Raw genomic sequence first — 15,086 nt, forward strand, 5'->3', positions numbered from 1 at the left:
TACTAGATTCGATGTTGATATTTTTAGACTAAATTGAGAAGGCAAATCAACGCATATGATAGGAAAATGTGAAGATTCTAGGAATTGGGGTGATATTTCTCACATGTGATCAATATTTTAGCTGTAACTTTGGCTACGAGTATCGGAATTGCGCATATGACCCCAATTTGAAAACTGCAAATCATGGTCATCATGCTATGCTTGGTGGTCCCCATTTCAATTCTAAAATCAGTCGTTTTTCCCTCCGAGTCATCAATTTAAGTTATTTTTTTATTTTATGATAATATTTTACTGTCACTTTTAGAGATGATCCTTATAATTCTAACCTGGATCATATTTTTGGCAAGAATCTTATTCTATTATGTATTTTATTTTTAGGCAATAATTGAGATTTTGTATTTTCAAAAAAAATTCTCAAAATCTCGATCTTCCTAGGCTCTAGCTATTTGAATTCGACTTGTAGATTTCAAAATCAGTTTTCAACTTTTATGAATAAACTCTATTTTCAGAATTTTCTCTCGTGTTGCGTATTTTCTTAGTTTCAATCCTTAGTTTTTGTTGATTAACTAGTCGTTAGAATAATCCTTATTTTGTCCGGCATCATTATCTTATTTCGTGAGCTAGTAATATACAAGCTCTATATTGACATGTCAATCGACATGGCCTGTTTGTTTTTAGTCTTTGTCGAAATAAATTTCATGTATTTTTTTTTTTCATTTCTGATCACTTTTTTATTTTCTTTTTTAAAAAATCAATGAATGGTATACAAGTAATTTCTCCAAACAAACTCATCAATTGTATTGATATTGGCAGTTCCCATTTCCAAAAACTTAAGAACATCCAACCGAGGAGGCCAGGCTCACGGGAATTAGGATCACAGAGACAAGGAAGTTAATACAAAAGGGAAAAAAAGCCTTGAAAATCACAGGGCTTTAATTACTTGATTTGCACCCACATCCCCATGCTTGGCACTCCCCGATAAACCACGAACAGCAAGTAGTATCCAGGAGGAGCAACCGCACCCGTCGGCGGGGCTATGACGTCAATTTTATAGGCGCCATGGGAAGCCCTGTCCATATCAAGCTTAGCCAGCTCAAGCAGTCTTTGATTCATGGAGTATCCGTGCGTTGTAAATGGCGGTGCGTACATGGTCACCTTGATGTCTTTCCTCGCCACAAGCAATTTATTAACACTGAATTGCACCGAGAAGGTTTGTCCGTAAGTTAGAGAGTTCTCCGAAGACTGGACAAAGATCTCCGGCCGGTGTTCAGCCAACGCAGGGTCCAAATAAGGCGGCGAGAACTTCTCTATCCTCATCTCGGTGGGGTACTTGGCCTTGAAGTTATACCCTGCATTGGGATTGCTACCTCCTACTAGAACTCTGCCATCGGGAAGTACCGCCGACGCGGAATGGTACATTCGGGGAATCGTGCTGGGTTCAAGCTCCTTAAACCTTTGGTCTGCCGGCTCATCGGGACTGTAAAGCACCGGAGTAAGATTCGGGTCGTCAGCAGAGTACCAAGCCGCCGTACCTTTCTTTGCGCCGTTGAGGATCAGGAGGTCTCCGTTGGGGAGATTCAACATGTCGCCCATGACACGCGCCGAAGGCATGATTTCTTTCTCCCACGAAGCTTCAGGGTTTGTGATTTCAAGCCTGTTACAGTCTTCAAGAGCAGGCAAGAAAGTTCCCTTCTGGGCTAAACCGTAGGCCGCGGGCTTGGCGCCGCCACAAACAATAACCTCCACTGGAATGACCTCATCATTGTTAGCTTCGAGTTTTATAGGGAGAAGAGCAGACATTCCCGACGACGGGTAGTTGCGGGCGCCGCCGTCCAAGACTGGGAACTCTTTGATGATGGCATTGGTCTTAGGGTTTAGGAGAACGGAGCGATTGTTGGCGAAGATGAAGACGTTGCCGTCCGTGGAGAGGTGGACGAAAGGGTAAAGATTATTCTCGTCCAAATCAGAGGTTTCGTCCAGAAAGGGAAACTTGATGGATTTTTGGTTGGAAGCTCCTTCCTGTGGAACGTACTCGTAGCTGTATGACCTCCGGCCTCCAACCAGAATGAAGTCGCCATTGGCTAGCGTTGCTTGTGTAGCATACCTTAAGGCGCAAGGCGCAACAAAATTTAGGTGACGACTGTTAAAAACTGATACTAGAGAATTTATAAAAATAAAAAAATAAATCTACAAGTAATATTGTAAAATAGATTTAACATATTAAATTAAGTAACGTTAATTTATAAATTTATTTTTATAAAATCAAATCTTTACGATTGTATTAATTAACATTTATCTAAAAGAAATTTAAGTAAGCGCATTTTGTTGAAGAAAATAGGAAGTTTAATTTATACTAATTCTGGACATGTTAAGTTTGAATTCGTCACTGTTACTAGTAATGGGGGTCTCAATTCAAATGTATATATGGCATGTCCAAAAGCAGTCTGAAAATTTGAAAATTTGTCAAATTAAAATTCCCGGTCCCAACATCAAAGTGAGGAGAACAAACACTTGTACGTCATTACAAGAAAAATAGACTTTTATGACTAGTTAATTCTAACGAAATAATTATTTGTAACTAATTTTAGTTGTGAATAGTCTTTTGGTTGCAATAAATTAATCATAAAAGTCCGTTTTTCTTGTAGTGTGTATATATATAACCCAACATTTTCTTGAATACTTTTATCCCTAAAGCTTATATACATATATATATATATATATGTATGTATGCACATACACACGCATATAAAGACATATATACCATCTTGCCTCTGCCAGTGCAGTTGGGTATTCTTTCCAATCGCAGTTCTCGCATGTGCGCATATATCTCACAGTTCTTGTTCCCTGTAACCAACCTCCAGTGCTAACCAAGGTCCCATCGGCTGCCAGGCTTCCTGATGAGCACCACGGATCCCACTGAATCTGCAGTTTTACGATTAATTTAGTCACCTCAGACCATACCAAAAAAAAAAAAAAATTTGTAAATTTGGTAAAAATGGGAATATGTGCAACTGGTAAATGAACCTTGAGTGGTCTTAGTTTTGCTGTATCAATATCAAATTCCACTGCATGACACCAACAATCCTTATTCTGCATTCCAGTTTTTTTCCTCCTTATAGGCAAAGCATTGTCCGTTTGGCAACTTCATTGTTGACATGTGAAATGCAGTAGCATCGTACATTATAATCTTCTTGTTGGGAAGTAAGTTTATGTGCATGGCGTTGGCGCCGGAGTCCTTGGAAACCAGTTCCCATAAACCTTGGTAGTCTGTCTTGTAGGCATGGTTTTCCACCTGAGGATCCAACCGAGGAAGACCAAAGTGAGTGGATTCTCCAGTTAAAGGATTTGGGATTGTGAGGCCAAAATGCTTTTCCCCGTTATCCTTTTCGTTAAAATCATGAAATCGGCCTCCTGCAAACTCCTGTTGTGGGAGGAGAAATTGCGAGTTATACTGGGCTGTAACAAGCAAGAGAGATAGCATAAAGAGGGTTGAACTTGAGGCTGCTGCCATTGAGGGTCAAAATGTCTTCAATGGCTGCGCGCCTCTTTGTTTTTAATACCGCAATGCCTGGGGGCTGCATCTTCTTTGCTTTTCCTTATTTCCCTCTCCATCTCTGTTTGTCTTCGGAATTTAAGATTGCAATTTGTCCGTTAAATCTCCCCAAATTTAGTATTCGCGATCGGTTGTTCCTCGTTCAGAGAAGAATTTGCTAATTACAGGCAGAGATCATGAGAAACCTACAGTACTACAAAGGCAAAGAAAACTGTTGCACCAATAGATTAATTGCTGTCATGCACAGACAATATGCCGTGACCCGATTTTCTCTCAGGTACTATATCAGCTTTTATTGAGGTGATACTATATATAAATCCTGCATGCATTAACCAAAACTGTTTCAATAATTTCCAATATTCAGTGGCATAGATTAATATTTACTTATTGCAGGTAGCAATGAAACAGACCTATAATTTCTGCATGTCCAATTTGTAAGTACTTGTACGTGATCAAGTAAATATTAAGGAGACATTAATATATAACAAAATGCAGCGTAAATTAAGCTACATATTAGCTGATTTATTCTCATTCTAAATGGAGCTTTGAAAAAATATAATTAACCTGATTTTTCACTTTTTAGGAAAGGAGAATTAATATATATATATATATATATATATATTGTTGTTTCATGTTTGATAGCTCATGTGCTGATCAGGCTGTGGAATCTGTCCATGCTGTGACCTTAATTTGCATGCTAGCTCGTGGTTGCAGAAATGGAGATTTGTCCGTAAACATCTAGGCCGTTGGGACGCGGGCACAGCACATTAACTTAGGAGTACTTCTACTGCTCGACAAACGTTTTTGCTTTTGCCTTTCTATGTCATGCGTGTTATCCTTCCAGAGATCTACATTAATACCATGACCATCACTCCTGCCGGCCTTCTAGATTTGTTTGGTAAATATATATGCATAGAGTACTTATCGCCACCTACCACGACTAGTTCTCTCAATTTGGTTTCAAACAATTTAATTTGGCGTAGACTAAAGTTTGTTTTCTAGTGCTCATGAAATTGCATTATTAATTACGCTATCCATTAAAAGCAGCTGAAAGCTTTTGACTGGTTTTCCCAGGCCTAATTGCTCTTCAGATATGGTACAGATTACAGAATCCTTTCCCTTCTCGTTTAAGAAAACTAATATTACATTTTATTGCTTTTTGACCAAGGAAAAAAAAAAATTCACAGGCGATCATATTCATAAGTTCATGCTTTCCCATATATATAGATAGCTAGTAGATATTTCAGATCTGTGCATGTCATGCGCGTGTAAATGCATGCACTTAGTAGCGAATCACTTAAATTTGTTTTGTCAATCATCAAAACATGGCAACCTGGCCAGAAGGAAATACCCTGGGTTCTAAGAGAGTAAATGAATAAAAATAATAGGTGGTAATTACAAAAAATCTTTACTTTATTCCCAAGGAATAATGGTGATAAGCTATTTTTTGTCTACTGCACTAAACTTTTCATTGATTGACACTAATGGATACAGCTGCTCTACCATCAATATTTGCAACTAGCATTGCTTAGTCGAGCCATTGATCGATCATAGCTTAAAGCATACTAAAGTAACCAACTTTAAGTAAATTTTTTATTTAGTTTACCAAAGCAGGAAAGCAGGCAAAAACATCAAGATCACACCCCCACGTACCAACTCTTCCCATGGTAAAGACAAATGAGGTTGAGACCGGGTCCAGTAAATTGATTAGGATCATATCATCAGTAGTACTACTACTCAGTTTCCCTCATTCCTACGCAATTGAAAAACCAACTAAAGGGCTTAGGAACTTTAATTTGCCTGAATTTAAGATACCATATATAACCTATAGCGCCCGCCTAGCTAATTGATGAATCTTTCGACTGATCTGATCTCTCAGTACTGATCCCGGCCTCTAGCTAGCTGGGGCCACTAATTTTAAAAAAGAAAACCCTAAAGAGAAAAGTCCTAAAGGGTTTGACTACTGGGGCCATGTTTTCATATCATTTTTCAACTGGTTAAAGAAGAGAGACAAGGAGATCATCAGTAGTACTGCTTCGATTTGCATGGGTCATAGAAACATGTGATAAATGCTATTATCAATATATGTCTGCATGCTCCAAATATTTGCATAAAACGTAACGTATAATATGAAATGATTTGATCTTTAGACATGTTTCAGGAAAAAAATGTTTATGAGCCACACCATTCCGAGGCCGCACGCATGCACTTGTTTGGTATTTTTTCAGCCCAAAAAAATAGCTTTTGTGATCAATTTATTGCGATAAATTTATTGCAATTAAAAGATTATTTACAAGTAATTTTAGTTACAAATAGTCATTTCGCTAGAATTAACTAGTCGCAAATAAACAATTTTCTTGTAATACGAGCAAGGCATAGATCAAATTACTGTTGCATCTACAGTAGATTTTTGTTGGCTAGCTATCATGAGTATTTATGTAAAAGAAATTGGTATAATTTGAATTGTCCTGCATCTTTTGTTGACTCACTTTTGAGCAACAAGACTTGTAATTAATCTTGGTCACATGTCCAAGATTCACACATATAAATCACCAGTGGTTGACCCCAAAGGTGGCTATCTAGTCCAATATAACTCAATGGCGTTCCACACCACTAATTAGGAATCAAGAAGAAAGATATATCGAATCTCAGAGTACTGCCAAATTGAAATCTGCTGGCAAGATGCCTTTTATATATGAAAGCTTGTGCGCGCTAGGCCTTGATATATGTTTATTCATGTCTAGTAGAAAGGAAGACTCAGTTTCAAAGAATCTTAATTAAGTTGATCATGCTTATAAGAATTCATGATATCTTGTAGATTAAAATTTCTTGGACTCTTTAGGCAAATTATATGTAGCTAGGTGGAAGTTATAAGATGTCGCTCGCCAAGATTAGCCCATCTGTTGATCATTAATGGAGTAGTAGTACTGATTTTCAATATTTTTGAAACTAGAAAGTTAGGGTTTCTAATACTAGCTAGTCTTATCTGCACATGATTTCATGTATTAACCTATTCTTTTTTCAATAGCTCGAGTTGGGGATATTGGAGCATAAATTCGCCATTTCCTAATTCAATTAGTACGTAATTGCATCTTCATATATAGCGAAAGTTATCTTATATATGAGGAGAATTTCACATAAAGGCTCTAAAATCCATTCATATATGACAAATTTGCAGATCCATCCAAAGCTGCCGCCCCTCGCTTTTACCATAGATGAGAAACTTTGAAGATTTATCAGTTTCCTCTTGTCCTGTTTGTTCTTGACCCCTTTTTATGATCTTCTTTAATAAAGTTTTTACTATTGAACTGTACATAGGAGCAAGTAAACAGACCATTGAATCTGGTAAAAGTAATTAAATGTTAAAGGTCAGAAAACCTTAACATTACTACAGTACTTATATGCAGTCTGCTATGTAAACTTCAAGAAATAGAGATCAGAAGCTCATCATGGAAAAAAATATTAAGTAGAGAGAATATTAATAATAATGGAATTCTCATTTCTTGACAGTTGATGAACAAGAAGAAAATTTTCATTGTCTTGTACCAAATCATGTACGTAGTTGGATCCATTAACAAGTTCATATTGCCTTCCCAACTTTGTGAACAATTTGCCATTTGATAATTAGCATTTAGAGCCCTTTCGATTGAGAGGCAAACAACAATTGCTAATCAATTAAAGTGACAGTCTGAGCTCCAAATCTACTTCCTGATTGTCACTTGATTCAGAATTCTGACTGCTTGAACCCACAGAATTACTCCTAGGTTTCTTGCTGTTTTTATCTTGCGCGTCCTGTAAGATAATCAATCATGATTGAGCATTAATTATAAGAGGTATATCAATAATATATATAGGAGCTAGCAATCGAGTACCATAGATTTGATTAAAATATTTATGCAGAATTCAATGGAAAAAACTGGATAATTAACAACCTCTAGATGTAGATTTAGAAGGTGTCTAGTCATGCTTGGCTGTGCAAAATGTTGAGCCTCTAAGGTACCACTGGCATTGCTGGGGTCCCATCTGCAAGGATTTCACGTATGGATAAGAAACGCAGCATAAACCGGAATAAATTCCAAGAATAAGCAACTCAATTAATCTAGTTGAACGTATGTGGCTGAATTTGCTCAAGTATTAATTACGAAAATTCAATTGTTGGATTACCTTGCTGTTGTAGTAGGATGGGAATCACCATATCTGATATTTGTTCTTTCATATTCTCCTGGCCCCATCTGTAATGACAAGAATTTAGCTAGCAGATTAATTAGAAACCCCAAAATACATTGGATATACATATATAGAATATTATAAAATCTAATAAATTTCCTTCTCCTTGCAATACTTCATGCACGATTTAAACCCATAAAATTAGATCATATGTGTTCGAGTCCATCTCTCCCAAATTTTTTAAAAAATTATTACATTCTTGCAGATGATGATGATGGTGATTATAATGTAGGACAACATGGTTATATATACTCGGTAGAGAATATATATTTAGGGTTTGTGACAAGAAGCAAGTAAAAAACATTGCAACAAAAAGAAAGATTTCTATAGACTTTTCCATATGCAGAAGGAATTTATGTCAAATTGAAATAGAAGATTCGTTGGAATTGTTGATCAGAAAATATGTCAATCAAAAAGCATGATGTGATGGTGATGATCCTGTATGTATGATGAACACGACTCCATGATAAACATCAATGCAGAACCCACGAGCACATGTACTAGGTGGTGAAAGAGGAATCAGGTCAAACATATAAATATTTTACGCTCACAGCACACAAGATGATCATCCATCAACAAATTAAAAACAAAACGGAAGTTGTATTTGTAAAACGTGAGACCCCATCTGCCGGAGTGATGAAAAGCTAGAGCTAGCCGACATACCATGATGTTGGGGTATTGGAATCCATAAGACGCTGACGACGAAGACGAAGACGATGAGTAAGAAAAAGACGATGATGGTATTGATGAATATTGCGCTCTCATATCCTCCTGCATATTATATGGTTATTGACACACAAAAACTCCATAAGAATATTGTAAAACCCAACAAACTTTGATCACAGAACGAACCATGTACAGCAGTCAAAGCAGTGAGACGTAGAAAGAAAGTTAAAAGATTACATTGTTGAAATTAGTGGGATATGGCCCATGAAGGGTTGGATGGTATGCACAACCCATTTGACCTTGTAATCTGATCTTCTCTAACTGAGCAACTCCAAGACCTCTCTGTGGCTGCTTTGGCTTGTCTGAATTATTCTTCTTTCCTTTCCTTGAAGAAGATCCACCTCTTTCATTTCCCAAGTTTGGCTCTCCAAAATAACCACTGCCCATCTCTTTTCCTGCTATGAGAGAGAGAGAGAGAGAGAGAGAGAGAGAGAGAGAGAGAGAGAGAGAGAGAGAGAGAGAGAGAACCACAGGTTGCAAATCCCAAACTTTCTTCTGCTGAAAAACTTTCTGCCAAGAAGCTGTTGAGAAATCAGAGATCTCCAGTGCCCTTTTAAAGCTGTTTGCACCCTACTAATTATTGCATCGCTGGATCAGATTGTGTTTAGATTTTAATGTTTTATATACTTAGATTTTATGCTTCTTTTCTCCTCTCTCTCTCTCTCTCTCTCTCTCTATCCCCCCTCTCTCTCTCCCTTCTCTCTTGCCTCATTTTGAGAACTTCCATAAATTGATTATAATAATATTAACAATAATGACCATTATTTATTAGTTTTTTCCATTAGATATGGACTTTCGAGACTTCCACTTGATAGCGATTGTCTCTGGTTATTAAAATGCTTTTTTATTTAAAAAAAAAAAAAACTATTTTAGTGTATAACAACTATTCCCATCAAAAGTTCAACAAATATTCCACGTGCCACATAGGCGCGTCAAAGTCACCATTTCCATAACATTTGCAAATACTCTTTATGTATACGTGTTTTAATTGATCTATGTGGCACTGCTCATTGCAAATGAAGCAGAAGTCTGGCCTGCATATTGATGCCAAGTTTTGGTCAAAGTTGAAGAGTGCATGCCACCCTCTTCAGGATGGGTGAGGGGTGGCTTGCTCATAATCTTTGGAGTTTTTTTTTTTTTTTTTTTTAAGACATTATAATTAATAGTCTAGCCCCTAGGAAAGATGTTTATGGTGCTTGTTGATTTCATATATAGATGGTATAATCTTTTGATTTTCATAAATTAGATTGTGATTGATGATGATCATACATATATATATATATATATATATACTATTTTTGAGGAGTACTCTGAGATGGGTAAACCACTTTGCATGTGATGCCCCAGTCCCATGATATTCAATTTGATTTGAACTTATTAATTATAAACCCCCCTCAAAGCCCCAGCTGTAATCTATGAGGAAAGCTATTAAAAAAAGAAAAGCTAATAAAATATGATAATCATGATCAAGCAATATAAAGTTAAGACCCAAATCATATTTAAAATCATGGATTTTAGAAATCTTTTTAAAATTGTATAATTAACTTCATTGGGATTGCATGTCTGATGATGATGAGGGAGAATTCAGAAGATCAGAAATTTCTAAATATTAATGTGTCAAAAGCTGTATCAATCATGAAGAATTTTCATTAATTTAAATGTTGTCTTAAATTATATTTATTAATTGTCATTAATGTGAAATATACAATTTTCAAAGAGGTCAATCCTCGAATTTATATAGTTTCTAGAAATATTGAAGAAGAAGATAACGCTAAATATTTATGGTGAATTTGACCAAAAGGTGGGAGCTAGGCCGGGGGATAAATTGAGGTAGATATCGTGTTATAAATTGCAAGAGAGACCAAATCTAATTGAGCTGTTTCATGCATGATTTGTGGGTCATATTATATGAGTAGTTATGTGGTGGAAAGTGTTCAGAATCCTCCAATTTCTTAAACAGACATGTGAACTCATGCAATTACCAAAGGACCCCATCAATACCTCCGAGTAATTAAAATGAGAAATGTTAAAAATGTTACGGTCATAAATGATCTCACAAAAATAAATCTACAAACTGACATAGTTTTATATGATACATTAAATCTACTTTATAATAAAAGTAATTTTACAATCTAACATACTATATTCAGACACATCAATTTGTGGATTTACTTTGTTGGCTAAAACATTTTTCAAAAACTTTTGCTGCTTTTGAACTCTGTTATATATATATATATATGGACGGTGCTAGCTGGCCACCCACGTTTTACCATTGGGCGTACTGCTAGTGCAAATTTGTAGTTCTTTTTTTTTTATGCTTTTCCTTTAAATATTTTTTTAACATCCTTAGCTATTAAGAAAAAATTAAAAAAATATATACAACTTTATTAATAGTTACTTCCTTAACCACTAAATAAAAAAATAAAAAAATAAAAAGTTAAAATACTCGAGCGGTAACTTTGAGCAGTATTAACATTGAGGGTCTAAGTAGCACTTTCCTATATATATATATATATATATATATGTATATGTATATGTATATGTTGATGTGTCTAATATATGGCCATATATAGGTTCCTAAGCTGCATTTAAATATTACCATCACTTTGTTTTATTTATTGTACGTACATATATATCCCGATCGATTTTGGACTACAATAATTAAATTGGAAAGCTAGCACCATATATATATATATATATATATATATATATATATATATATATATATGCAAACTAGCTATAACTTGCACATATAAAGCTCAAATATTTTAATATCTAATATATTCCATATCATGTAAGAATATTGTAAAAAGGAAAAGGGAAAATCGATCTTTCCGTGTTTTACAAACACATCATGTACAAGCAGCTAGCTAATAAAGTCAATGAAGTGTGGGTTTCTCTCTCTCTCTCTCTCTCTCTCTCTCCTTAGTCAAATATCGATCCTTATAGGTATGTATATATATATATATGTATATGTATCATGATTAAATAATATTTTTTGTGATCCATGTATGCACTCTTTTTCAATGTTAGTTGTTTCGAAACAAGTAGTATAACAGCAATAAACGCCCTAAAATATTCACACAAAAACACGTTGCGTCCTTGCATTTCTGGAACACTTTGCTTCGTCAATATTTGGGGTTTACTTTTATTTTAATTGAAAGGTCGTAAATATTGGACAATTTTAATACGCCATGTTTTTAGAATAGTCTAACAAAAATGTGATCATATAAAGAAACTTCGTTCCAGTTTCAACAGTACCAACAAGTTTTTGGCCCGACTCCATTTCATTCACGAGTTTACAACAAGAGTCTTTCTTTTTATAACTTGATGCAGATAAATATGATAGATATATAGTAGTCCTCTAGCTTCTTAGGAATGGCACATACACTATATTTTATATATATATATATATATATATCATAATTTTCTTTCATCAACGACATGCAATTAGTTATTAAATTCAATGTTGTGAATCAGATGATTCTGATCAGAGCCTTTTTAATACAGTGACTATATATACATATATATATATATATAATTTATTTGCCATTATGGGCTTCTCGTGCCATTCCTGTTGTTTATACTCAGGTACATATATGGTGATGGCATGACCCACTCATATATGAATATTCTTAGTTCTTGATAAATGTTTAAGATAAAATATTTTGATACCGTACATCTCGATCTATACATCAAGATTTAACTGTTAAGATTATATCAGTAATTTATTTATTTAATTTTTTAAGGGAAATTGTATCATTCATTTATTAAAGAAACTTACATTCATGATCGGATACATTTTGGGATGTCCTCATATCAAACATGATATCGTAAATAAAAATATTAATGCATTTGGAACTCCATCACTAGTACATTATTTCCTTTTGTGACTGGTCTGGTCTTCACTATTGCTAGTACTCTTTACAGACAAACTTCTAAGAGACAATACTCTCCGCCTAAACAGAGACTCAATCACACCCTTCATAAAAAAAGATGACTCAACCTTTTACAGACAAACATATGAAAGAATAACTATTTTTTTAATTTATGATCTTCACAATCATAATTAATTGAATCTAGAACGTAAAACTAATGCCGGCAATATTGATAATTTGAAATTGCTGAGTTTTTTTTATACATTAAGAGTGTACGTACTTTTTTCCCCAAGCGTGCTCATACATGCATATATAATAAATATACACACATACGCACAAGTATGTGTGTGTGTGTGTGTGTATATATATATTTATATATTAATTTTACATTTTAAACAAATTAACAATGTTAGAATTTCGAGATTTCCATTACGTGAAGTAAACGTGCGGCGCCATGAATTCTCTGATCGAGCTAAGAAACATGATCGACAAAGAACCCTTGCTTTTATATATATATACCATCCGAGAAAAGGAATAAACAACTTTTTACTAGGAAAAAAAAAGAGGGAGTGGGCCGGGGAGGGTTAATTATAATAAGAATAAAGGAAGAAGAAAACAAGGGATTATGTTGGTTTGATGTGATTTGATGAGTGATGGAGTTGTTAACAAATTAAATAGTATCATAATAAGTAGAAATCAAAAGACAAAAGAAAGTGGAGAGAGATCATGTAGAGAATATATGATAATATCCACTGTAGATTTGAAGGCACATGGAAACTTACAGGATGCATGCATTACTCCACACGATTTGCAAAGCCCAGAAATATATTTAAAATCCCTTACTTGGAATAATCTGTCTTCTACGTGTTCATGAGGAGCCACAGCAAAGCAACCTCATCAGCCTCTCTCACCATTCCCAAATCCAATCCAAATCATCATCAGCCTCAAATATCCCCCACATTCATGTGTAAGATTCCCTCCCCCAAAAAACTTAAACTATTGATCATCTTATACAGCACACGGGGACTTGCACCAAACCCTGCATTGGTTAAGGTTAAGATCAGTGTTTGTGTCATGTGTATGAACGTCTGTGTCTCCAACCTTTTGGATCAGTTTAAACCCAAAAATTAAAAGTATAATAAATATTATAAATGGCAGAATCCTCCAAGATTCTGGAAAAAGATTGATCCGGTATCACATCTGTTCCAATATATAATATGTTCCGATCTTTAAATTCACTGTACCTTTCATAAGATTTTATATGTTACACATGTCGATATATTGCAGCACCTCCTCATTTTTTGAAAATTTATTATGCTTATTTGACCGTTAAAGTTATATTATAATACATATTTTTTTTCATATTTTTCATGCATCTTAAAAAATAGAATTGGACGTTTATTATTTGAAGGTAAAAAGTGTATGATAGGCTAAAAACTCAATTATTTAAAGAAAAATATACTCATCATACATAATTTTTTTAATTTTTAGTTTTTTTTCTCTTCTCATGAATTGTGTGTTGTATGGTGTGTGGAGATGATCATAAGTAGAAAAATTCTTATTTAAAAGGGTAAAAAAATTTATTATTTTTTTCAAATTTCTCTTTTCTAAGCAAAATAACAATATATTTCCTTTCATTAATTAGTGCATGCAGTCTTTCCAAGCTCCCTCCTTTTCTTCCCCTCTCCCTGTTTTCTCACTCTAAGCCATAAATTTGGTACAAAAGTACGTTAACTAATTATGCAAGCATATTTAAACTGGTGATCAAATATTGTAATTCAGACTTAACACCTTAGATGGAATATTATGGGTCATGTTAGGTGAAAAGTGATGCAAAACCAGTGACATAACTTCCTTGATATAGTTTTAGAAAGTTCGCAATCCCTAATCCATGTAATGTTTAAGTTTGGACAATTCATGAACCATTTTGAGTTTGCATGTGTAAAACCAGTTAATGCATGCTTCTGATGATCTCATCATACCAAGAAAATTAAAAAAAAAAACATATAATTACATTTCAAGAATAGTGCTCCTCCATCTTTAAAAGCAATGATCTATGATTTAATTGCTGGTAATCTATCATTTCATTATTGGTAAAGGATAAGGGTGTTTAGGATGAGAAATACTTTAATCACAAAGGAATTAAACAAAAGTAAACTTTCAAATTTACGTATCTTAACATAGTATGCGTCAGATTGTAAAATTACTTTTATTGTAAAGTAAATCTAATGAATCACATAAAGTCAAGTTAATTTGTGAGTTTATTTTTTATAATTCATTTGTAGATGTAACACTTATTTTTTAAGATACATATGCTTGATAGAATTTATCTTCTAATTTCTATGATCTTCTACAACTGATAAAAGAGTGAAATGAGAATAATAACAGGCTTTTCATGTGATTAAGTAGGATGCAATTGGTGTATTAGTTTGCTAAGAACAAAGCTAGCATAGTAAGGCATGGGCCTCAATTAGTTGGAGTGACATTTTTTTAATGGATCTTTACTATAAAAAAAGCTTTTGGGAGGACCCATTCCTGATCACTCTTAATTATCTCCCAGGATAGTTAAGTGAGTTCTTTTTACTCAATATTTTATTCACCTTGTTTTACCTACCACCATTTTACTTTACCTATTCATCTATACCTTTTTTTTTTTTTTTTTCTTTTTCTCAGTCTTCGTCTACACTATCACCATGCCACCA

The 15,086-nt window shown here is 34.4% G+C and overlaps 2 protein-coding genes across 2 annotated transcripts; both read right to left on the bottom strand.

Moving 5' to 3' along the window:
- Positions 1–779: 779 nt before the first annotated feature.
- Positions 780–3,579, bottom strand: LOC121251062 (aldehyde oxidase GLOX1-like). The gene is given in 4 exon segments (XM_041150367.1): positions 780–2,104; positions 2,762–2,922; positions 3,025–3,108; positions 3,110–3,579. Coding segments are annotated over 4 exon segments (1,815 nt in total). The 5' UTR covers positions 3,512–3,579; the 3' UTR covers positions 780–936.
- Positions 3,580–7,007: 3,428 nt separating this feature from the next.
- Positions 7,008–9,165, bottom strand: LOC121251096 (protein SPEAR1-like). The gene is made up of 5 exons (XM_041150415.1): positions 8,684–9,165; positions 8,444–8,551; positions 7,718–7,785; positions 7,486–7,576; positions 7,008–7,345 (listed from the first exon to the last, which is right to left on the bottom strand). The coding sequence occupies exons 1-5, from the start codon at positions 8,891–8,893 to the stop codon at positions 7,229–7,231; spliced, it is 594 nt and encodes a 197-aa protein (XP_041006349.1). The 5' UTR covers positions 8,894–9,165; the 3' UTR covers positions 7,008–7,228.
- Positions 9,166–15,086: the final 5,921 nt, after the last annotated feature.

The sequence above is a fragment of the Juglans microcarpa x Juglans regia genome, chromosome 2D, assembly GCF_004785595.1.
Source record: "Juglans microcarpa x Juglans regia isolate MS1-56 chromosome 2D, Jm3101_v1.0, whole genome shotgun sequence".
Classification (NCBI taxonomy): domain Eukaryota; kingdom Viridiplantae; phylum Streptophyta; class Magnoliopsida; order Fagales; family Juglandaceae; genus Juglans; species Juglans microcarpa x Juglans regia.

Bases quoted from the DNA above. Each gene is read 5' to 3' on its own strand.
- LOC121251096 (XM_041150415.1), bottom strand. From the start codon at position 8,893: ATGGGCAGTGGTTATTTTGGAGAGCCAAACTTGGGAAATGAAAGAGGT. The intron at 8,552-8,683 runs GTAATCTTTTAA...TATAATATGCAG, and splicing joins ATCCCACTAATTTCAACAAT to GAGGATATGAGAGCGCAATA. The intron at 7,577-7,717 runs GTAATCCAACAA...AAATCCTTGCAG, and splicing joins CATCCTACTACAACAGCAAG to ATGGGACCCCAGCAATGCCA.